This window comes from Mixophyes fleayi, chromosome 2 (assembly GCF_038048845.1).
Source record: "Mixophyes fleayi isolate aMixFle1 chromosome 2, aMixFle1.hap1, whole genome shotgun sequence".
Lineage (NCBI taxonomy): Eukaryota > Metazoa > Chordata > Amphibia > Anura > Limnodynastidae > Mixophyes > Mixophyes fleayi.
Window position 1 is genome coordinate 30,904,948 of NC_134403.1, and position 25,216 is coordinate 30,930,163.

General features: G+C 41.5%; 1 protein-coding gene across 1 annotated transcript; it reads left to right on the forward strand.

The window, feature by feature from the left end:
- Window positions 1–5,778: 5,778 nt before the first annotated feature.
- Window positions 5,779–23,958, forward strand: ENDOD1 (endonuclease domain containing 1). The gene is made up of 2 exons (XM_075198754.1): window positions 5,779–6,262; window positions 17,649–23,958. The coding sequence occupies exons 1-2, from the start codon at window positions 5,972–5,974 to the stop codon at window positions 18,705–18,707; spliced, it is 1,350 nt and encodes a 449-aa protein (XP_075054855.1). The 5' UTR covers window positions 5,779–5,971; the 3' UTR covers window positions 18,708–23,958.
- The last annotated feature ends 1,258 nt before the right edge of the window (window positions 23,959–25,216 follow it).

Sequence of the window (25,216 nt, forward strand, 5' to 3'; positions counted from 1 at the left end):
CTATAGGCAACATCCCAATTTTTTTCAACCCGCAGTTTAGTAAATATACCCCCTGGGTTTCATAGCATTTAAATTGTCTGTGTCGCGACATCAAAGGTGCATATGTGGTTTTAAGTGTCATTTGTTGATCAATAATTATAAAGCGTCCAAACGTGGAGGACTGTTGGAAAACATTTTTGTGAACGGATTTAAGGTTTTTATTTATTTGCGACAAATTCATATACGATGTATGGAGTATCTCATGTATTAGTCTAAGGAGTAGGGGCATTGTCTCCATTTTTTCCAGGGAAAAGAGTATAAAAAAAATAACAGGTATATTTATTTGTAAAGAAAAGATTCATTAATAAGCAACATGATAGTATAAAAAGCCTGAAAACTATTTTTTTCAAGTCTTCCTTAAAAGTGCAGAGGACCAGCTAAAGGAACACACACACCAAGATATATGGATGACTGATACATTTTAGATGTGATTGTGCTACCCAATGTTTAAAAAGGAAAATGTTGGATAAAATAAGCCCCACCCCCTATCCACCTCAATCAATGCCCATAATCCCATCAATCAAGCCTCTCACCCACCCAATCACACCCTTTTTGTTAAGCCACACCCCTTAGAATGTTCTATAATGAGGACCAATTTGACATAACTAGCGTTACACAGTTATATTTGTATGCAAAGAGTTGTATGGCAGATAAGTGCTGTGTAACTATCATAGGAATAAGCACAGGTGTAACACTGGCAGACTAGGGACAATTAAAAAAGAAATTTTACTATAAATGTAAATTGTGAATAATAATACATAATTGTAATTGAAGAACTAGTATTTCTATCTGACCGAACGTTGCATTAAAGGAACACAGTACACTTTATCAGGGCTGGTGCTAGGGTCCTCGATGCCCTAGGCACAATTTTAAAATCCACCCACCCCCCCCATCCCCCCACACACGTCTTTCCTTACCTTAACTTGGCTCCATAAAGCTGCTCCTCTCACGCCCGACAGTCAGTGAGTGAAGGGGAGGAGACGGAGCGCCCCATCAGCTGTTGGAGGGGAGGGCGGCGGTGGTGATCCATAGCCCCTCCCCTCTCCCTGTGGATCTATCTCAAGCTGTGCAGGGGCAAGGTATGGAAGGTATGCTCAGTGGTCGCCACACAGTTTTAAAGTACAACAATAAATGCATTTTAATTCTGTGGCGCCCATCAGAGCCCGGCGCCCTAGGCAACTGCCTAACCTTACCTAATAGGAGCGCCGGGCCTGCACTTTATGCAGTGTTCAAACATTCTGCACAAGTATGTATAAGTTCTTATTCGTCAATGAAACTCTTTATTGTTTGTGATTTATAAATAATGTAGACACTGGTATGTGTCTTCAAGGACTACTAAAGCTAAAACACAAGTAGATCCAATACAAAGAGGGATCTTGTAGCATAAAAAAATGTATGTGTTTGAAAACTTATGTAATTGCACTACCCATTGTAATCAGCCACTACGATAATAGGCTCCATAGTGTCTTTCAATATGTACTTTGTGACTACAGAAAGATTTTTCCCATGATCTTAGCCTTATTAAATTCTTGTAAGCTCTGTATAATGGCATTAGTAGCACTTTTATATACAGTAGGGTTTAATTTAGGTACTAGGGCAGAGTAGAGAATGTCATATTTTTTTTTTACCAAAAGGGTACAGCCCCTTCTGCATGCCTCGTATGTTATAACTCATGTGCGTCCACTGGTCACAGTGATGGTATCCATGGCTTGTTCATTTATGTCAGGCCTGGATTGCTATACCCCCCCTCCCTCCATCTCTCAACATGTCCTTTATGTATAAAAAATTTTATGTAATTACTGCAATATGTCAGTAAAATATGCCACACATTCGGATATAGTACAGGTAAATACAGTATAATGTACTTTAAGAGAGGGATATGTATGCCGCTTTTGCAATTCTCCAACCTACATCTTGCCCTTTGGAACCTTCCCATATATTTGGATTTGGATATTGTCTTGATGAACAACCTGCCCATGTATCGCACTGGGTTACAGTGCTTGTTCCAGAGTGAAGAGCTGTTATCCGGGGACTGAGTGGGAGAAACATTTTCCACCCACATTACACACACACACACACACAATATACACATATAGTGATCTCCAGATGGGGTGTTGAGAACTTTGCATTGTATACTGGTTTTCAAAAATTAATCTGTGTTATATTCTGCTTTCCAGATGAGAATATTAGTCTTCAGATGAGACCCTGTATTGTATTTTGGGGTGAAACAGCACGTCAGTGTATGAAGGTACTGCCTATTTTGGAAGTAGTCTATTTATGTCTCATTTCAAGACAGGAAATCCTATGTAAATCAGCAATTCTCCTGAGCTGGGATCAGGGGGAAGGTGTCATCTTAACAACTGCATTTCTTTCGTAGCAGGGGGTCATCATTGCTTTGTATCCTGTCCTATGCGTCTGTTGTGCGTGCACTATCTTACTTCTGGATGAATCATCAGTACCACAAACAGATGTGTAACCATCCAAGAGTGAACTCTTCGAGAACATTTAATGCCATTGGGCGCTGTTGGCACTTAAAGTCAGCGAGTGCCTGGTGACTAAGTAACACCAGTAGGTGGTCAGTAATGACAGGTTACTGATGTTGTGACTAAATGAGTTTGATAACACTGTAACCATCCTGTCCCTCGTTTCTCACAAAATGTGGATTATAACATGCACTTTTTTATAGCCCTTCCTTTTGTTCCCCAGCTGAACAGAGTACAACTGCAGTGTCTAATTACATGTGGATAAGTAGACATTGTAGCCATGCCTAGATAAGAAACTTCTTCATTCCATGTTACCCATTGTAAAAAGTTTTGGTTGTTAATTCAGTGATGCTGTTATGAATTGTTCTCAAATTGAAGCCAGGTGGGTTATGGGTAAAGATCAGGTGGTGTCCAGGATACAGGTGAGGGGGCTGGAGCTGCATTCATCCTCCTCCCTCCTTTCTCTACAGGAAGCATGGAACAGCTGTGGACCCTGTGACATCACAAAGTAGTGTAAGGGGTTAATTTTAGGAGGGGCTGACTGCTACCCTATCTTTGGAGGTGAGGGAAGGATAATTAGTATCCATTGTTCTCACAAGACTACTCCAGACATTTGGTCTACAATCTAAAGCTGGATACACACTACAGAATTTTCCAAAAACTTTTTATGTCGATCGATTTTACATCCGATCGATGGTCCGATCGCTCGGTCCATGGACTGCATACACACTAGCCTTGTTTTAGACGATAAAGGGAAGAGCGGACGTCCCTTTAGCGACTTTTTACAGCCATGTTGTCGTGAGCAATGATTGTGATTTCGTACACATTGAAGCAACATTTGCGGGGCATGTAAGGATATACCGAAGACATTAGCATAAATGGGCACGGCTTTCGCTATAGTTAACACCCAAAACCGCATAAAAAGAGAAGGCAACAGTATCTCTTCATTCATTTCTATTTTTAAACCTAAATATGAATAGATTCCCAACATAGATGCAAAGGATAATAACACACGTGCTTTATACAAGTGTAATGGTCTGCAGCCAGACAGGTGCAATACACATCTATACAAAAGACAAGTCTGTGATGCGCGGATTCCGCACCACGTGGGACTGGTACAGGTATCACAAATTTACATACACACGTCCCCCAGGTTCGAGGAAGTATCGGAGGATTGTCGTGGATCGGTCGGAGGTTTAGACACACTACACAACGGAAAGGAGATTGGAACGAATATATTGAACGGTACGACCAACCAAATGAGGCGACAATCGTACATTTGGGCAGACTTTCGACCATCGTGTCACTACACACACTGACCAGACTTTCGAACGAGCGGTCGTATGTCGGCTGGTTGAGCCGATTATTGGACAAAAACCCTGTAGTGTGTACCTAGTTTAACACAGGAGTTTCTGTGGAAGTACAGCTCATTTCCACTCCCTTCTCCAAACCCCTTCTCCACCAATGTTTAACAAGGAGAGACCCAGGGGTTTGCCCAGGGAGGGGAAAAGACTGTGTAAATGTGACCTTAGATATAAGGAGTCACTCCAGTGGGGGAGGTGATGTTCATTCTGGGAAATACATCGGCAGATCCATGGGTCGTCAAGTCTGGACAGCCAGGTGACTGTAGCTCCATAAGCTAGTGGGGGTAAGGGACAGATGATGTGGTAAACCTACCTGACATTTATTTACTGTGTACATAATATTCTAGTGTTGTTTTTATTACAATAAATGTACTGTTGTACTTTTCTAACTGCATTTGCCTGACTGACCTTAGAAGGTACTGGGTAGGCTTCCCTGGCCTAGGAAGGCACCTGTGAGTAGAATTGGGCCAGAAAACCAGGTATCTTCACAGATGGTAATAGGGTAACCTTAAGACAAAGCAGTAAACCACAGATAAACTGACAAGAGAAAGACAAGATGGCAGAGTAAGGCTATCCTGTCACAAGAAACAAAGGTAATCTAGTGCAAACAGGTGCCCTGGCACAGAATAGGCAGGTAGAGACAGGTTACCTAGAACAAGTTAGTCTGGTGATACCAGGCCCTCTGACTCACTGAGTGCACCTCCTCAGGGTGCCTCAATGCTAAACCTGGCACAGGGAGGTCTGGTAAAGACAAGTTCCCTGGCACAGATCAGACTGAGGAGAGGCCCCTTAGCATAGAGTAACCCAGAGAATGCAGGTTCCCTGTCACAGGGAAGACTTGTGAAGACAGTATTCTTGGAGCAAGGTAGTCAGATGATATAGTAAAGTCTCGTAAAAGCAGACCCACTGGGTAGTCTGGTGGCAAAGGCAGCAGTAGGGTTATTTTAAGTACTGTTTCTCGGGTGAAGACAAGTTCCTTGCCACAAATCAGATGCGTAGTCTGTTGAATACCCCGGGGTAGTTTAAGTAAGGCAAGTTCCCTGGCACCAGGGCCGCTAAGAGGAATTTTGGGTCCCGTTACAGTAACTTCTTTGGGCCCCTTCCATAGCTGAAGGGGGTGTGGCCATCAGATTGGTGGCTCCTATGACTATACAGGCAGGTCCGGGCCCCTGCTTTACCCCCTCTCGGCGACCCTGTTTGACAAAGGTAACACAGAGTAATCTGGTGAAGACAGTTTCCTTGGCACAGGGCAGTCTGGTGAAGGCACTTTCCCTGGCACAGGCAGCACAGGGCAGTCTGGTGAAGGCAATTTCCTTGGCACAGTGTAGTCTGGTGAAGGCAGTTTCCCTGGCACAGTGTAGTCTGGAGAAGGCAGTTTCTTTGGCACAGAGTATTCTGGTGAAGGCAGTTTCCTTGGCACAGAATAGTGTGGTGAAGGCAGTTGCACTGGCACAGATAGCACAGTGTAGTCTGGTGAAGGGGAGTTTCCTTGGCACAGTGTAGTCTTGTGAAGGCAGTTGCCCTGGCACAGTGTAGTCTGGAGAAGGCAATTGCACTGGCACAGACAGCACAATGTAGTATTGTGGAGGCAGTTTCCTTGGCACAGAGTATTCTGGTGAAGGCAGTTGCCCTGGCACAGGCAGCACTGGGCAGTCTGCTGAAGGCAGTTTCCTTGGCAGTGCCAAGTTGGCACAGTGTAGTCTGGTAAAAGCAGCTGCCCTGGCACAGGCAGCATAATGTAGTCTTGTGAAGGCAGTTTCCTTGGCACAATGCAGTCTGGTGAAGGCAGTTTCCTTGGTAGTGCCAGGTTGGCACAGTGTATTCTGGTGAAGGCAGCTGCCCTGGCACAGGCAGCACTGGGCACTCAGCTAAGTGGCAGGCTGCATCTTGGTAGTGAGCAGAGAGGAATCTCCCAGAACCCCTTGCGCCCCCGCAGTCACTGACACTGCAGCACTGCTCCAGGTCTCCCTCCGCCCTGTGTGTCTGGGAGGGGAGCTCAGCTTCTACCACATTCCTCCTCCAGACCCTCCCAGATTCCTCCGTGCTCCTCGCCCAGCAGCCAGGTAGTGTGTGCAGTGCAGGGGGATGATGACGGCGGCTGTGTTCCTCTGCCTGGCGGCTCTGCCATGTGTGCTGCACGCCCGGCTGGTGCAGGAGGCTGAGGATGGCTTTGCAGAGTGCAATGACTTCTTCTACCAGGGGAGCCCCCCCCAGGGCTTCAGCGACCCCTCACATGCCAAGATCTGCCAGAGACACCAGGGGGGCGCCAGGTTCGCCACCCTGTACAGCACCGAGCACAAGATCCCGGTGTACTCTGCGTTCACATACCGGGAGGGTGCAGCCAGTGAGGAGGGGGACTGGCTGCTGGAGCCCCAGGTAAGTGCAGACAATGGGCTGGGGGGGGGGGGGAGGATGCTGGTCTTGTGGATGTGAGACCCAGCTGTGTGACTGCTACTGCAATAATCAATATATTCAGTATATTACAGATGGCTGCAAAACACACGTACATAAATATATATATATATATATATATATATATATATATATATATATATATATATTTATGTGTGTGCTAATACTGCCTCTCTATGTACATTAATCCCTATGCATGAGATGCACACTGGGCAGGTGCACTGGTATGAGGTGGTTGCTTCATTGTTACCCAACAAAGGATTGCCCTTTATTAAATGTAGACTAATTGATATAATATATGTGTTCTCATCTGAGTGTTGTGTAATAATTGATCCATACAAGCGCCCCCCCCCCCCCCACCACCACCATATTCTTTCTATGTACGCGTTACAATTGTATCCGTCATAAATTTCTAGTCTGTGAGTGCTATGTAAATACAGCCTGTTTGCCAGACATCAGTAAATTTACTGACAATTAAAATATATTATTGTTAAAAATATTACATCTGCAGGCACTACTAAATTACACATTACATGGAGGGATTTGGGCCACAGTAATGTTGGGCAAATCTTATTTCCAATGTCTGATATCCCTTGGTCCTCTGACCATTTAGAATTTTCATACAAAAATATGTCAGTCCAATTTGATGGTTGCTGGTAAATTTCCCTAACATTATCAGTAAGAAAATTGTCAGAGCTTTGGCAGCTCTTATCTTTAAGAGTATTTGATTTGACTTTAAATTTAGGTGCCCCATGCGGATGGATTGTTCAATCTTGGTTGCCCCATTCACTTGTTTATTGAATTGCTTTGTGTCCAGTATTTTGTTTTGCACAATGCAGTTGTCGTCTTGTAGATCAATAATTGCAAAATTCAAATTTCCAGCAGCCAGCTGGAGCAAGATAATTACTTTATTATGGAAGCATTTGTTCTTTATAGTGCTGGATAATTTATGTACATCATTGGTGAGGCCTTGCAGACTGAATGTGATCACAGAACCCTCCCTTAGATCATTATTGTACATCTGGAGCTGACATCACTTTCAGTGACTGCAGAGCGGTGTAAGAAGTAGCAGGTTTTTCATGCCTTCCCTCTATTTTGGGAATCATGTTGCCTTGTCTGCAGAGCTGCTTTGATGGGAGGCAGAATGTTGTGACAGGCATGAAAAAAAATCCTGATGTATCAGCTGAAAAGAATGAAGCGCTTGTATTGACTCCCGGGGGACTGCCTGACGTCAGCTGTGAACAAGAGGCATTGTCACCAAACCTAGTCCCCCTGCTGGCTGTGTGGTTGGCGCTGGTGTCAGTGCATCAGTGGTGATACATTGGTTTACACATCAACACATGCAATGAATTTTAGGGCACTGAGGAGCATCGCTTTGTCTCTAAAAAAAAAAAAGTGTGTGTGTATATATATATAATATATATTGGAAATATTTCATTAACACCTTCAATGGTTGACTAGTTCCCCAGACATTGCAAGTTTTTAGGACACACAGACTTCCTTTTTGAGAGAGGAGTATTTTAAAACAATGTTGTCTATCCAGTATCTGCAAATACACACCTGCAGATGCCTGTCAGGCCATGGCTGTTTAGGTGATCTTAATCTGATCACACGTGGACTGACATTGGCATACTGTGATCATCTGTAATACACATCTGTAGCCCCCCTTGTAGTTAACCCCATGCACCACTAACCCTAATGATTGACTAACTCAGACTAGGCCCTGCATTACATTTTATTATTAGGATGACGCATGGATCGTTGAGATAAGGCAAATTGTCCTGACAGCAGTCCCTATCATTCCGAAATTATTATTTTTTAACCAGATAATTGCCATGTGTTTGATCATCATATGACTCCACCTGTAATCTAGTACTTTGACTAAATCAATTTAAAGATATTTTTTTTAACTACGTGTGACCCGTTCTGTCCATATATGACAAACTATAATTCAATACTCAGCAAAGTGTTTTTTTTTTTTACATGTAGCTGAAAACATTAAGGCAGTTCGTAAAAGCAAAAGTTGTGTCCTGAAAAACATGATATGAACGTATCTACTTCTATTCTGTCCCTTAACGGTGCCGCCCTAACCATCTGGCCAGTATATGTTAAATGCAGCCCTATTTCAAAGTCTTTTCTTCTTTCTTTTTTTTTTGTTAGCTTTGTTTAAGTTCATGTTTGCATGACTTTTAGTGGAAGAAAAATCGCTTTGCGCCTGAGGTGTTCCCCTAGCTAATGGCATTTCCACTCCCTTTTTAGCATGATCTCTCGCTGCTGTTTCTGGGTGTAGACAAAGGCCGCCATGGCTCTCTCTTCTGCTTACTTAGAAGGGAGAGTGTCTGCATAGACTGCCCTGCTCCGTCAGATACCCTGAGTCACTTGGTCCCCGCAGAGTTAGCAGGCCACAGCTTTTGCAGAGTGACGGTTATGGAGTTGCCTACACTATACATGGGTGTGACTGATCTTAGTTTATACGAACCCTATCCTAACCTACCACAGTCATGCTCCTATATAATATACATTAATTATGGAAGACATAGCAGTATCAAAGGATGCAAATTGTCCCTGGAAAAACAGGACATATGGGAGTCAACATGCTGCATCCAAAGGCTTGTTCATAGCTAGCACATTTGTATCCACTTTCCGTGTGTTCTTTTATCTATAAACCGTAAAGCAAATTATTTCTTATAGCGCTGCATCCGATTGCACATTTTTTTTTATCCATTCATGTAAATGTGTTGAAGTCCTGATGTATATGAGAAAAAAACCCACATTATAAATACATTTTAGTTTGATGAGGACATGCAGCATAACTGTTAGTGTGTTTGGGAGTCATGCCTCGTTATCATTCCTCCGTGTGAACACATCACACTACAGTTCTCTCCCATTTTTCATCTGACCGCAGATCAGATGTCATGTGAGGTTACAGTAAGATGTAAACAAGACCACACGCTGTCTGGAAATCCAGATATTTAACTGTCATGCAAATTGCTGGTCTCCTTGTGAAACTTGCTGTCGCCCAATTCCCCAAGCCTACTGCATCTCACCTCCTCACGACCAGATCGTTGCATACTGTGACATAATAGGAACTCTAAAATAGAGACTGCAGGCCTGGAGGTCCATAACTTTGTTTTTGTTTTTTCAAAGATTATGGCCATTGCCAATTAATGATTAATCAGTGGCGTACATGAGATTAATATGAGGTATAATTAAAATACAATATCCGACCTGTTACTCATTATGAGGTTGAAAATAATTTTCTGGGAAATAAAGAGTTAACTTTCTAATCATGGCTTTGTTCTTGTTTAAGGATGGAGTCGGCTAACTTACTGCAGTAATGAGCATTGGGGCAGCACGGTGGCTTAGTGGTTAGCACTTCTGCCTCACAGCACTGGGGTCATGAGTTCGATTCCTGACCATGGCCTTATCTGTGTGAAGTTTGTATGTTCTCCCCGTGTTTGCGTGGGTTTCCTCCGGGTGCTCTGGTTTCCTGTACTGTAAGTCCCAATGGGGCAGGGACTGATGTGAGTGAGTTCCCTGTACAGCGCTGCAGAATTAGTGGCGCTATATAAATAAATGATGATGATGATGATTGCCATCAGTGCGGTGTATTGTGGGTCTATCAAGATTACTGTAAAATAATGAACGTACAAATCAGCAGTGTACTCCGTCGCATGCCAGCATTTATTTACAGACTGGTCTGTGGCTTGTGTTATGGCATTACGTTTCGTTATACTGCTGGAATGAGCAGTGATAGAATTGTTTTGTTGGCTGCATTCCATGCCCTTCTATTCAGCGGTGTTGTTATGTAATCAACTTTATTTCCACCCTCCTCTCACATTCAACTGCAGTTTAATAGGCCATACAAATGAGTTTAGTGTAGTGCGTGTTGGAGCCTTGGTTCTTTCCTCCACAATCCTGCTTTTCTGCATCCAGACACTTGCACAACCGGATTCCACCCGCACAGTCGGAGAACGGGCACACACCTCGCCCTCAGGGAGACAGAACCTTCTCATTACAAGGAGTTTATTATTATTCAGATGAACAAATCATATTATTCTCACAAATAATGTCATTTGTTGTAACTACTTTATGGTTTAACGTACATAAGAATTTTTTTCTCTCTCAAGAATTTCTTTTACTTCTTGTAATTTGTTAACTACACAGCAGACTGTATGTTCCCAGTTTGGCTGTTTAAAAAAACAATGTTTTTTATTTTTTTAAGTAATGAATACGGTAACTACACTATATGTGGTTTAACAAATCGTATTCTAGAACATTAAGTGAAACTGAATCTGCTGCCTTTACTGGCAGACTGCGGTGCATTAGGCCTTGGGATAGTCCCAAATGAATTTGCTTGCCTCCGACGTGAGGTGGATATAATCATATTTATTTGGATAGGAAGCTTCCTGCCATCCATAAATGTGTTAATTAAATCAGTTTGTTATTTAAATCAGCTTGTTCTCAACAGTAAGTCAAGGGGCCTGATTCAATAAGGAACTTAAATTAAGAAGTTTCTTATTTAAGTCTCTTGGACAAAAAAACCATGTTACAATGCAAGGGGTGCAAATTAGTTTTCTGTTTTGCACATAAGTTAAATACTGGCTGTTTTTCCATGTAGCACACAAATACTTGATAGCTTATTTGTACACTGAAATTTAAAGTTGATATTTGTGTGCTACATGAAAAAACAGTCAGTATTTAACTTATGAGCAAAACAGAAGACTAATTTGCACCCCTTGCATTGTAACATGGTTTTGTCCAGGAGACTGAAATAAGAAACTTCTTAATTTAAGTTTCTTAATGAATCAGGCCCAAGGTGTTAAGGCAAAGCTGAAATTTAAAGGAAGTGATGGAAGGGCACCATCAGGATTTTGACTCCACACGGGAACCCTGACCCGGCCTGGACACGGAAGGGATTGACAGATTGATAGCAGAAATGTCCTCTCCGCATAAAAACATGTTTGAAAAAAATTGAAAATAGATGTACTCCAGCTCACTAAAATCAGATGGAGTCTTCCGACCTGGTCACCTTCCTCACCTCAGTCTCTGCACATCATCAAGTAGAGACGTCTGTGATTGACCATGCAGAGGTTTGTGGATAATGTATACCTCTAGGCATGTACGGACTCTTCGGGTGTTTTTTGAAACTACAAGTCCCAGAATGCCCTGCCAGCTGTTAGCTGGCTACCTGTTGGCAAAGCATGTTGGGACATGTAGTTTCACAACACCTGGAGACCCAGAGGCCGCTGGCCATCCCCGTACTAGAGGATACAACCTACCAAGCAGGAATTTCAGGTCCTGAGTCAAGAATTGTTGGAGAATGTAAAAAGTAATTTATTAGCTGGGAGAATACAAGATGTTTATATGGACTTGAGTGGGTGCTCACTTCAATTCCTAATGTCATCGGAATAGTTACTAGTACGGTCACTGAATGACCACTTATATGGTAGATTTGGGTACGGATATTGTGGCTAGGTCTGGTGGTCCTCCGGTTGGGATGAACTGTCGGATTTGACAAGGCTGTCAATATCTTCCTTGTGCTGATTGGATAGTGACCCCGAATAGGGGCCAGTGGGTGTCACTGGAAAACCACATTTTGTCCAAGAAGATTTATTGGATGAGATGGTTGTGAGATTGGACATACACACTACGGATGCCGGCTCGCCTTAATGCTATGGGTATATCACAAATTTTTTTGTGTAATGCTGGTCATCTGTTGCCTTATCCTCGCCAGCCATCTGACTATTTCATCATAGGCGGCGGCGTGAGGTCATCGCTCTTCAAACAAGCAAAGCGGTCAGTTTGCTGTCTGGTTATTCAGCTTCTTTTCCACATATCTGTTTGGCAATCGGACTGAATCTCCTCTTTACATGGTGTGTGTCCAGCATAAAAGTGCCAAATTCCCTTTTATTAGGAAAGTAAATAATATAGAGCAATGTATTGTGTGTGCCCGTCTCATCATCATCACCATTTATTTATATAGCGCCACTGATTCCACAGCGCTGTACAGAGAACTCATTCACATCAGTCCCTGCCCCATTGGAGCTTATAGTCTAAATTCCCTAATACACACACACACACACACACACAGACACACAGACAGACAGACAGAGAGAGACTAGGGTCAATTTTGATAACAGCCAATTAACCTACCCGTGTGTTTTTGGAGTGTGGGAGGAAACCGGAGCACCCAGAGGAAACCCACGGGGAGAACATACAAACTCCTCACAGATAAGGCCATGGTTGGGATTCGAACTCATGACCCCAGCGCTCTGAGGCAGAAGTGCTAACCATTTAGTCACCATGCATTAAGTGGCTGAGCCTGCAAGGAGGGGGCGAGGCACATACAATTCAAATAACCTGAGTGGGACACTTCAGATTAGTGTTCTAGTGCATGCACAGAGCTCAGCTTGTGTCCTGGAATAATAAACTGTCTGTTTCTTATCAGGTACTCTACTGTTTTCAGCCAACCCTCCTTGACATGTGACTACCTGACTGTCCTAGATAGAAATCACAAAGCTTCCAAATCTACCGTATACCAAATATAATACAGTACACAGAGAGACAAGTACTTCTGTAAAGCTTCCTTAGTCCATTCATTCCTAAGCTTTTTGAGCCTAACATGACTAACGTGATTACTTTATTTTTACACCATTGTTAAAATATTGTAATAAACAATATCATATCCATGAAAAATATTGCTAAATCTAACAAAACAAGCTGTGCTCTGAATGTTTTCAATTAACAGTTAAAATATAGGTCATATATAACCTTACTTTATAAGTTTGTCATGTCACCTTTAGCACTTAAATTCTTGCGACACATCCAGTCTGTTTTGCTGACACAAACAAGTGTCCGTAGACACTGGTCGGGGAATCGCTGATCTAGGCAAATCTATTTTTGATGCTTTTAAAATACAGTACAAGTGTGTTTTGTTTTTTTGTGGGTACAACCGATGCATTAATTGTGGTTAATTTAACTTGATATATGAAGACCAATAGATACGTTTAATAAGTAAGTTACTACATGATATAAATTATCTTAATCTTATCTAATCACTAAGCCTGTGTCGGGCCACATGGACGATTTTTCAGTCTCTGTGATTAAATCTTTAATTTTCCAAAAGCATTTCCTGCCCAGAATCACAATAGGCAATTAATGAATTGCCCATCCCATTAAAACACGGGAGATTAATCTCCCAAAGTTCACCCGTGGTGGTTAAATCGGAGCATTGTGTGATGGAAGGAGTTGATCGCACTACAAATTGATTAACAATTGCTTGTGTAGCAGAGCATGTAAGAAACAATGCGTTACAAAATGAGTCACTTCTGCCATCAGATCACTCTCGAGATTGGGCAACTAACTAACGCGTCTGTTTAGCCTAGCTCTTGTAATTAAAAATGCACTGCAGCCTTTTGGGTCACTAAATCATCTATATCCGTCAGGTCTAAAAATAGCCAATGGTGGTTGTATAAAACAGTCGTACATAACGCATCCAATGAATCGGTGACTCACTTTTAAGGTCATTGTGCAAGTATTTTGCAATATAGGACGGCACATTTACATACCCCATAACAGTGGCCTCCTGGTAATCAGCACAAGGGGGCAGCCATACCGCTATGGTGGCTCTTCGAATCGTCTGTCTCGTCTGAATAAGGACAGTTTGGAGCTTTGCATGTCTCCTACATCCGTACAACATTGTTATAAAAGACATGAAGACATCAGTAGGTCTAATATACTTAATTAGGTCATCATGGAAAATATAATTACACAACTGAAAAGACATTAATTACATGCCAAGTAAAACATTGTGTGGCGTTTGAATAATACGTTTTGCTTTTATTCACACAATGTCTATTTGCCAGACAAATAGAAGTAATCTGCTAATTTCACTCAAAGTTTTCATAAAAGCTATGGGCACAACTTAAAGGCAACCCAATATTGTAAACCAGGCCTGTCCAACCTGCGGCCCTCCAGGTGTTGTGAAACTACAAGCCCCAGCATGCTTTGCCAGTAGACAACCAGTTGATCGCTGGAAGGGCATGTTGGGACTTGTAGTTTCACAACACCTAGAGGGCCGCAGGTTGGACAGGGCTGTTGTAAACATTTTATTGATCACTTGTAACTTGCCCACGGGGGAAATTCTTTTAAGAGCACCAGGGTTCCCAACCCTTGAAAATGTATTTTATTGACCAATTTCTAAAGCATTTACAGACAGACTTTTTTACTGACACATTTTCATGCTGTATCACGATTTGTGCAGAATTGACAAGTGAAGCTGCATCTGCAACAAAAGGATGCAAGAGAGAGGTTTACAGTCCTACACAAGCACAACATAATCAGTGCAAGACTTCAGTGTGTTTATAGTGATTTTTACTGTCCTCCACTGTTCTTGCTGACTTTTTAACATTTGACTTATTTTAATGTCAGTAAATTTACTGACAGTCGGCAACCTTTAAGAGCATGTATCCCATACTTGCCAGTTTTTTCTCGTTGGCTTCAGGGAGATACCGGGGGGAGGTAGGGGTGGGGCTTGACGAATCGCATCATTTTGGCACCGCTTCTAAACGATTGTCACAATTTTGGCCAATTACAGCAGGGGGTGGTTCTAAGATGATACAATATTTGCGTCATTAAGCCCCGCCCCTGCCACTTATCTATTGCAGGGGCGAGAACCGGGAGGTTGCCCTGCTCTCCTGGGAGCCCGGGAGGTCTCCCAAAAATGCGGAAGAGTAGGCAACTATGCATTAAAGAAAAGCAGCTAATGAATCTCTAGAGACTAAAGTGTCTTTTACATTTCTGTCTCCATAACTGAAGTCATGTTGTCTTACCTGTCAGTCTTTGTTTAAATCTTGGTCTCCATGAAAATGGCCACCTCCATAGGTATCAATACATGGACATGGCCACAGATGGCGAAGCCAACCACGTCTTGTACTGGCTCAGCATCAGGGAGAATGCCAGACTCTTCAGGGAGTGAGGGAGATCACCACTAGTTCAGTGAGTCTCCCTGACATTCAGGGAGGGTTGACAAGTATGGTGTATCCACTCAGTGGGATATATATGAACATGCACTCTATCCGTTCACTAGTAAACATTGGTCATACGATGCTTTATTGTCCTTGGTTCCTGAGCAATTGATAGGCTGAATCATGGTAAATATTTGTTCAGGACACAAAATGGCTGCCTCCAGCGTGTGTAAGAGACTTTTTAGTTAAATGGAACATTGCAGAGAGAAAAATAACTGCTATTCACAAAATGACACAAATCCATGTTTTATAGTAATGATTAAACAATCACAAGCCCTATTTCTAAACATATTTTACATTTAATTGTAGAAATACTGTAACCGATACATAAATTACACTTTCACCATTTCTGTCATTTTCCTACCCTTCCGCTTGATTTCCCAGAATGCAAACCGAAATTTTTATCACACAAAAACAGAAATCCTTTACAACCACAACTGTGGTATTTTAGCTCTCTCCTATAAGACTGCTTATGTGGAGCCTAAAAATGCGAGTGTTCATTATTTTAACGGATCGATATCTGAGCTGCACAGTCAGCCGCTGAGAGAAATATTATCGGTTAAATAGATTTTGAGAGCTTGCATTTCAGACCATCGGCTAATTGCACTAAATGGACATCCATCATTATATCTCTGCAATGTGCTTGCAGTTCCTGTTTGACGGTACAAGCTTATGTCATAGCCCATAGCGAAGCATTAGACATTTTTGCTAAAGGGTGTTATCGACCACGCTGTCACTCAGGAGAGCATTTAAGTGTCTGTCGTGTCTCAAGGTCATTAGCTAAGGACGAGAGCAAAAACTGGCAAGGGGGGATTTTTAATATGATTTCCCTTGATGGCAGCAGCCAGTGATTATGTACATTGTACGTGTCTGATTTTTATTATGCATTATTTCTAAAGCGCTTTCATTTTCAGCAGAGCTGTAACAGGGACATAGAACAGAGATAGAACTATACTGTACATTGAGGTAGACCGTGAGAGGGCCAAACTCCATAGGGAATAAGACACGTGCTAGCAAGGATGCAAGAAATATGTTTTTATTTTTTTGGGAGGGGAGGGGGGTTCTGCTACTATATAGTATATACTGGAGGCAGCCATTTTGTGATCAAAATCAATATTCTCAGGATTGCAGCCAGTAATGTCTTAGCAACGAGTCACATCGTTAAGGATCATGATTACGATGCTCCATTGTTATAACTGAGTCACTGGGAGCTAGATTTACTAAGCTGCAGGTTTGAAAAAGTGAGGATGTTGCCTATAGCAACCATTCAGATTCTAGCTGTCATTTTGTAGAAGGTGCTAAATAAATGAAAGCTAGAATCTGATTGGTTGTCATAGGCAACAGCCCCACTTTTTCAAACCCGCAGCTTAGTAAATCTAGCCCTGGGTCTTAATGAACTGAATCTGTATTCTCATGAATATTGGTTCAGCACACAAAATGTCTGCCACTAACCAAAAACCTACATGTTGGTGATGGGTGTGCTTCGTAGGGGATTAATAAAAATTAAAGAAAAATATCTGTTGTGAAATGAGTATTTACACCTTCATTTGTGAATGCTTCAAAAAATGTTCATTGTGACAACAGCAACAATGTCACCTCAAAATCTAACTTATTTCCAGGAAAACACTGTGTGCCCACTCATAGAACATCTCCTCCCTAAATGCACCTTCTCCACCACCGCCGGCTTATTTAAATCTGTCCCGCACAATTAAATCTGGTTTTTTTTTTTGCTTTTTAACCTCGGTGCAGAATTAGGCGCATCCATGCGCCTAATCCACTCTTTCAAAGAAATGCCTTGTACCACCCCATTTCTACCTGAGGACAGTGCAGACCTTTGTACCCCCTTAGATGCTGCCATCTTGGCCCATCAAACCGATGCAGCTACCCATAGCACCAGTATATTTGCGCAAAAGTAGAAGCGTTACATCGCAACTGCATTTGCTCTGTACTTTTACGTGTTTTTTTTTTCAATAAGCCTTTTTGCAAATATATTACGTTCCCATATCGTGACAGGACCTGATATATTGGACATAATATTTACATTTACTGTCCAGCCGATACAAGCCAGTGTTCTGTTCAGTCATTTTCTGTAAAAGGAGATAACCTGTCATGTCCTTCAATAGGAATGCTGACAGGAAGTCTTCTGTGCGTAGGTAAATATCTCCCCCATAACTTTATCCTAAATCCCTTCCCATCTTAGACACCCCTGAACATTTTGTATATGTAGTGTGAATGATATTCTATATAGGGTTGCATGATGTTCACAAGCTCAGTTTATCCTCAGCATGTGCTTATAGCCTCTGTTCTCTCATCTTTTTCAGTTGGACGATTCCACAAGCAGTTTGGAGGAAGGGACAAAAGGTTCTGATGTGTCCGAGCAGATTGAAAGTCTAGGTACGAATCAGGCTTTAGAGGAAGACTATGCCTCATCGGATTACCAGCCAGGACTGCTCTTCCATAGAGCTCCGGCAGCACTTACCAATGCAGTGCCACTGACACAGAGCTTCAAGGAAAAATGGGCCACGGATGTGGATAACGTCATTGAGAAGTTGGTACCTCATTGTGGGAATGGAGATAGCCTTCACCTTATTGCTGGGGCTGTCCCATCTGGCGATAAAATAAAAGACAAAGTGGCCGTTCCGGAGTACGTCTGGTTTGCAGCTTGTTGTAACGTCCCCGATGCCTGGTCCTTAGGAGTCATTAAGAGAACTGCAGATGTAGATGGTCTAGAACAGGTTACTGTGGAGGAACTTGAAAGCAGACTATCCGGAGGTGTAAAGTTATTCTCCAACCAGTGCGGGGGAGGAGCTTCGCCCCCAGAACTGGGAACAGTGTCGGAATCCTCAACTCAAACGGAAGACGAGCCACCAGTTAAAACACCAGGAGCGTTTTCTAGATTCTTCCAGTTCCTTTTCTGCATTACCTACGAAATTGTGAAGAGTGTCTTGTGCCTAGTGTGGTTCCTGGTGAAACAAATCTGTAATTTAATCTTTGGGAGACTCTACTGGGTCTGGACCGCGGTCACCACCTACATCTTCGCCCTGAGCAAAGTTCTGCTGAACATTCCGTGTGACGTCGTTTGTGTGTTTGCAAATATTCTCTGTGGCTTTGTAGGAGTCGTTGACAATGTCTGTTCGGTTGTTTGTCTCATACTTAGGCTGCCAACGAGGTTTCTGTGTGACATGGCCAGTTTCCCATACTATACAATTTGTGCCATACCAAATGTTGGCATCGACATACTAGGTGGTCTCTGGGGTATATTTGGGTTGGGGTTCCAAGCTTTGTTTAGTGCATTTGGCGGGTCATTTTCCATGGCTTCTTTTGCAGGGAGTAGTGTTTTCCAAAGGTTCGTTGGACAGTCCGAGAGTTATGAAAACTGACCGGCATTATTAAGTTAGAAAAGTAAATCCGTACTGACGACTGATAGATGTGCTCGCACTTTACTGCAAGACGTTTTGTAATTCCTGTGGGATTTAAACCAGATGTCCATTTATTTTAATCCTGTTTATCAGTGTTTTTGTAAGTCCACAGGAATTAAACTTGTTTAGACGCCATGATAACGCTGGCTTGTGAGTACATTAAATAGGAATGAGTAGCTGGCTTTCAATCTCATATCATCACGTTACTGGTGTAAGCAATCTCATCTGATGTAGCTGAACGCATCCATACTGGCAGCCAAGCAGCGGCTCTAGCGATTTGGCTCGTCAGATGGTAGTTTTAAATAACACTTTGAGGCCTAATTTGCAATTATGTCATTTATGGCACATTAAACACACTTGAATTTTTGAGAGACGGATGAATCGGGCAAATAATTTATTTATCTTTTGGGGGCAGATATACTAAAACTTCTAAAACGGGAAAGTGGAGGTGTTGCCCATAGCAGCCAATCAGATTCTAGCTATCATGTTCTAGGAATGTACTTGATAAAGAGCTAGATTCTGATTGGTTGCTATGGGCAGCACCTCCACTTTTTATTTTTAGATGTTTTAATCTTCCCCTTGGTCTGAGGGAATGTTTTGACCTCGGCTGAACATCGCCTCTGGATGATGCATTTTGTAAACAAAACACACACAAAAAAAAAGCAAAGTTGCATATGTACCTTAGTGATGTCACTAGTTCCTAGTGATATGATAGGATGGAAATGGCTTCAGCTCTCAGAATAGCTATTTCCACACTGCTTCTCATTGTATCTAAATGTTGCTTGAGCCTGCTAGCCCTTTTAAGTATAACATTTGCTTTTATTAATAGTCAGAGTAGCATTTGTTTTCACACTAAAACTAGCAGAAAATAGAAAAGAACATAGTTGTTCAAATTTATTAGAAACCTGATTCTATAATTGTCACAAAAAACCAAGTGTCTGAACATAAATCAAGGTTAAATCAAATCCTACATACTGCAAAATACACTATAATTGATGTTAGCCATACTAAAACTTCTAAAAAGCAAAAGTGGAAATGTTGCCCATAGCAACCAATCAGAGTCTAGCTATCATTTTGCAGAAAGTACTAGATAAATGATAGCTAGAATCTGATTGGTTGCTAGGGGCAACACCTCCAAGTTTCCTTTCTAGAAGTTTTAATAAATCTACTATATGGTGTTGTACTTTATATTCAAAAGTTTGGCCTATGACCTGATTCCCTATATATTAGGTCAAAATAAAATGATGTTTATTCTGGTCAGTGTATCTTATTATGACTGTTACAGGAACATAAGCTGGTATATTGTGCAGATTTGTTACGTATCTCTGAATACAGGTATATTATTTATATCAAGGTCACGATCAGTATTCTCCTAAATGTTAATATTTATAATAATCGACACATTTTAAACATCTTATTAAAGGAAACGCCTGTTAACTGAGTGGAGGGTTCCACATTCCAACCTGTTGTGTTTCTGAAAATTCACTTGTTCCATGCACATTTTTTATTTTCCATATGAATTAGTTCTATTTGCACTGATGGGGAAAAAAATAAAATAGAGCCAATTAATGTCCAACTGAATTTGGGAAACTGCTCTGCTGACTAATAGGAAATATGATGGAAAAACAAATTTTTGGTAAATGTTTATTTCGCGTTTATTTCGTTACTTGTAAAGGACAGTTGCAAATATATCTGTAAATTTTACCATGCTCTGAGTTGAATGTAAATGTTGCTATGCACTGCTAACATCTGACTTCAGACATCTGAAAATCAAATGCTCACTTTGCTTCCTTGAAAGAGTTGTACACCCTCTGCCTCTGTTACAGTCTTATGCCGGTCTTTGCAAGGAATTAGCACCTGATCTTTGAAAACAGTAATACCACACAAGCATAGGCTGCACTTGTGCCAGCTTTAGCAGAGAGGGAGGGCGTACAACCCCTTAATAAAGCTGCAAGATTCAAATCCAATTTAAAATGAACATGTCAGGATATGACGTTGTTTTACATATATTTCAATGTTCCACAAAGTGACTGTTTTTTTTCTTTAAACGTTTTGGGTGAATTCCACGGGGAACATTGTCTAGTATTTTCTGCTTACGGTATAGTAGTCTGTCACTGTGCAATAAATCACTGTCAATTTATAGATTTTGTTTCCTGTTAACTAAAATGTGGGGAGAACCAGTTCTTCTATAAATGTTATATCTGGTGTTAATATCAGGAATATATGTCACAAGTACACTGTGCAGCTTAGAAGTCCTCACTACTGAATTTAAGATGGGAAAAATAAAATTGCTTTGTTGTGATAGCTGATCTTTGCTCTAGTAACGGAATACACCTCACAAAATGATGCAGGTAGTGATTTTGCCATGATGCATTCTCATGAATAATGCTCCAACAAAATGGCTGCTTCCATTGTGCGCAGGTGACAGATCCACTCCAAGACCTAACAAACACTTGGAAACTCTTCCCCAATAAAAGAATTCTGCTCCAAATAAATATTCTTAGTTACTTTGAAGCTGGAAAAGAGTGAATTAATTAAAAACCACCGTCATTTTTGCCACCACTTGGCACATGCAATTGATACCACACACAATGGGGAGTTGCCATTTTGATTTTCTTCAAGATTTCAGATGAGATGTTGAAGTAATAAATTTGCTTTCGTAGATCATATCGCTTCCTATCCAAGCTTAAGTAAGCTTAACTAACCAGCATTCTCTATATACAACATCTGACTCTCTCTCTCAGGCCCAGGCCGAAATGACTGGATGAGATGTGAGCCGGTCCTGTTATACCCCAGGGGCAATTCCTGGGGCTCCAGCTTGGGAGAGGGGGCCCTAAGGGAAATATTTTCCAAGGTGGTAATGTGGCATTAATACGTACTATTATTAATAATCAAAGGTCTGTATATAAGTATATATAATTACATTAAGTTCTAGCTGTATTTAAATATCAGCTACCATTACCTTTCAACTCTGCTGATTAAATTGCATTTGAACAAAGGGTGTTATACATAGTAAATGACACTGGGCTGTCCGGTTTTAAGATGCTAACGCGTCTCTTGCTCATATCGTATCAAGTTAAGTGTCCTTTTGATGTGTATATAGCGCAGCTTAGTAAATTAGTTAGATTTAGGTGTGCTCCTTTTTTTTTTTTTTACTGGGACTTTCAACATAAAAATGGAACGTTTACTAAGGTGGATCTAAAAGAACTTTGTTGATGTGTAGATTATTGCCTGGTTATTCATACCAAGCCTCTAAGGCTACGTTCAGCAGAAGAGCAGACAGCTGCTTAGTCAGGTTTATTCATTGGTTCTCCATAAATATCTGCTGCCAAATAATCTCGCCTGCTAAGTGAACCAATCCACGATGCACCACAGTAGGTGCAACGTAGAAAAAGCATGCAAATATTAACCATCGGTGGGCAACGAGCGGCCTGCGACCCGACAAGCCCTCACCTCCTCACAGGACCCTGAATAACGGAGGAGGTGTCAATCATAAGACTTTGTAAATGTGCAAGGGTTCACGACACTGAAATGCAAGGTGACTTTTAATATCCATGAGCATTTACATTATTTTGTGTCATACAAAAGTCATGCTAACAAAGATGGCAACAGAATTGATTGATTATAAGCAACAACGTCAGAATCTGAGGCTGGCTGGGCAAAGTGGGGGGTGGTTCATTTAAAATCTTCCTAATAGGCTACTGAGCCGAGTCTCTCCCTTTGAAGCTAAAATTTACCAGCCCTCCCCTGTTCAGGATTCACAGTTATATACAGATATTTAGTTAAAATACTGAAATATCCATTAAATATGGATATACAATACAAGTTTTCTTAGTGCTTACTGAAACGCTGACGTCAGAACTCGCTGATTTTTCTACATGTATAATTTACAGGAGTTTATACACCTATTAGCGTCACTTGTGTGTTATATGGAGGATAAAGTTTACATTGGAAACAAGCTGCAGGCTTATAGATTTTGTCTTCATGTATATGCTCATGGAATTTTGTTTGATTAATCAATCTGTGTAATTAAACTCCGAGGGGTCTGCTTAAATCTTTGTACGATTTATTTTTGCCTAATCTCGTTTTATTTATTGAATAAATTGGTGTTGGATTTTAATATATATTTTTTTAAAACGGGATATTTTGAGCTCGCAGCAATGTCCTGTTTACATCTTTAAGAATTATTACTGATGGGGCTTTATAGGGACAGAATTGAAATTAAAGAATTAATAATAACAAAAAAAACAAACAGTAGCAGGTATGTAATGAATTTGTCTTCAGTCGTTCTATGAAGCTGAACTGAGTAAGTGCTCTGGTAATTGGACCCGACTTGACGCTACCCAATGCCAGCCTTTCAACAGCTGAACGTCCGTTGTGGTCTGTGCTCCAAGTCTCCCTCTCATTTAAATGCAGTAAGTGTAGCCCAGAATAATCATCGCCTAGAAATATGTTTGAGGGTTATGGCTGTAAATAATTTGTAAAAATTTATATTCTGCAATTTTTGGATCCATGTGTTTTTGCTTTGGTTTGTGGTTTAGTTTTTTGTTTTTCTTCATTCTTTAAATCTGAAGGGGTTTCCAGTGAGTGTCCATCTTTAAAGAGGACCCTAGTTTAAAACCTTTCCTCACCCAGCTGCTTTCCTATTTAATGGAGGCAGCCACTTTGTGGGTTAAACCAATATATAGCCTGTCTGTTCACTAGGAACTAGTGACCTCCCCGAGCAATGAGGCACTGCGTGCCTCGTGCCTCAGTGGTGCCACTAACTCCTGGGGTATTCACAGACTGCATTCTTGGTTCAGCTAATGGCTGCAATCCACCGAATATGGGTGAAGGGTCCACTTTGGTTTTCATCGCTCCACTTGCTTTTCTAGAGCGTCAAATGGCTGTAGTGACCGACGAGCACGTTGTATGCTATTGCAGCATCGGCATTAATGCTTATTAACCTTGTGTGACATTCGCAGCTGAGCACTATAATAGCAGCCACTATGCAGCCATCTCATAGATTGCTATAGAATGGAATGGTGCAAGAAAAAAACACAGTCTCCATGCCACCTATGCTGACAGCAATAAAGTAGGGACACCTATTAACTGGTACGCTTGTACCCCTTCTGAAATCTGTTATGTGACCATTTTCCTATGTCCAGTATGTAAAATATGTTAAACTTTTTTCATATGTATGATTACAAGGAAATAAAATAACTTAAGACCTCGTTTTTCGTTTGTAACGTCATTGGGGTTAGGGTTAATGGCTTACAGTCCAAATGCATGCAACCTCCTGCTCACTAGGTAATCGAGGTTTGAAAGTTTAGGACCAATAGGGCTTGTTGTAATAGACCAAACCTCTCCTGCAATAAGACCCGCCCACACTTGACAAGATTGGTTCGCTGAACTATCCCCATGTCTGAAGATCAAGCTTTCTGTTCTCATTATACAGAAGCGGTGTTAGTTATACTAAAAGGAATGCGCGTATCTTGAGCCATCTTCCTCTAAATACACCCAGTACTGCAGCTTAGCAGATCGTTTCTGGATCGCCAGAGATATCATTCGTCACATGTGCAGCTACATCTGTATTTCAAGTTCCTGCTAAGCAACTCTTAGAGCCGGTGCGCACAGAACATTACTGTACTGTTCTGCTCTTCATCCTTTATCTATACACATACCCTACACTCAACAGAGGGACACAATGTGTGGAACTCCAGCTGTTGTAGAACTACAATCCTTGGCATATGTGAATGCTGGGACTAGTGGTTGCAAAGCAGCTGGAGAGAACCAGATTGTCCAAGCTTGCTTTAAATCGTAAGCTGTGGGGCTTTGGAGTTTTGGATGTAAATTTTTCAAGATGTATGTAAAATATGTAAATAATTGATTTAAAGTACAGAGACTCCCTGTAGCCTACACGTTACAATATTGTGGAGAGCTTTTAAGCATCAACTTAGGTTGCAGTGTGTCCTGAAATCCTATACCGTGTTCACTGAAGCTCAGGGTTGTTATTGTTTATATAGTGCCAATCATATCAGGCAGTTCTTACAGAGGCTATGTAGTCATTCACCAGTTCCTACCCCATTGGAGCATACAATCTAAATTCCCTACCCAAAGCACCTGCAGGAAACCCACACAAACACAGGAAGAACGGAGAAACTCCACACAGATTGGGCTACCCAAGGATGGGTTAAGGATGTTTTGCGACGTGCATTGGAAACACGAAGGGCTAGATTTACTAAGCTGCGGGTTTGAAAAAGTGGGGATGTTGCCTATAGTAACCAATCGGATTCTAGTTGTCATTTTGTAGATGGTACTAAATAAATGAAAGCTAGAATCTGATTGGTTGCTATAGGCAATATCCCCACTTTTTCAAACCCGCAGCTTAGTAAACCTAGCCCGAAGTCTGCAGCCCAGCATTCGCCAAGAGGGACCCAACCTTGAAATCTGCAACCAGTGTTCAGTTTAAAACTGACCCTAAAGTTAGA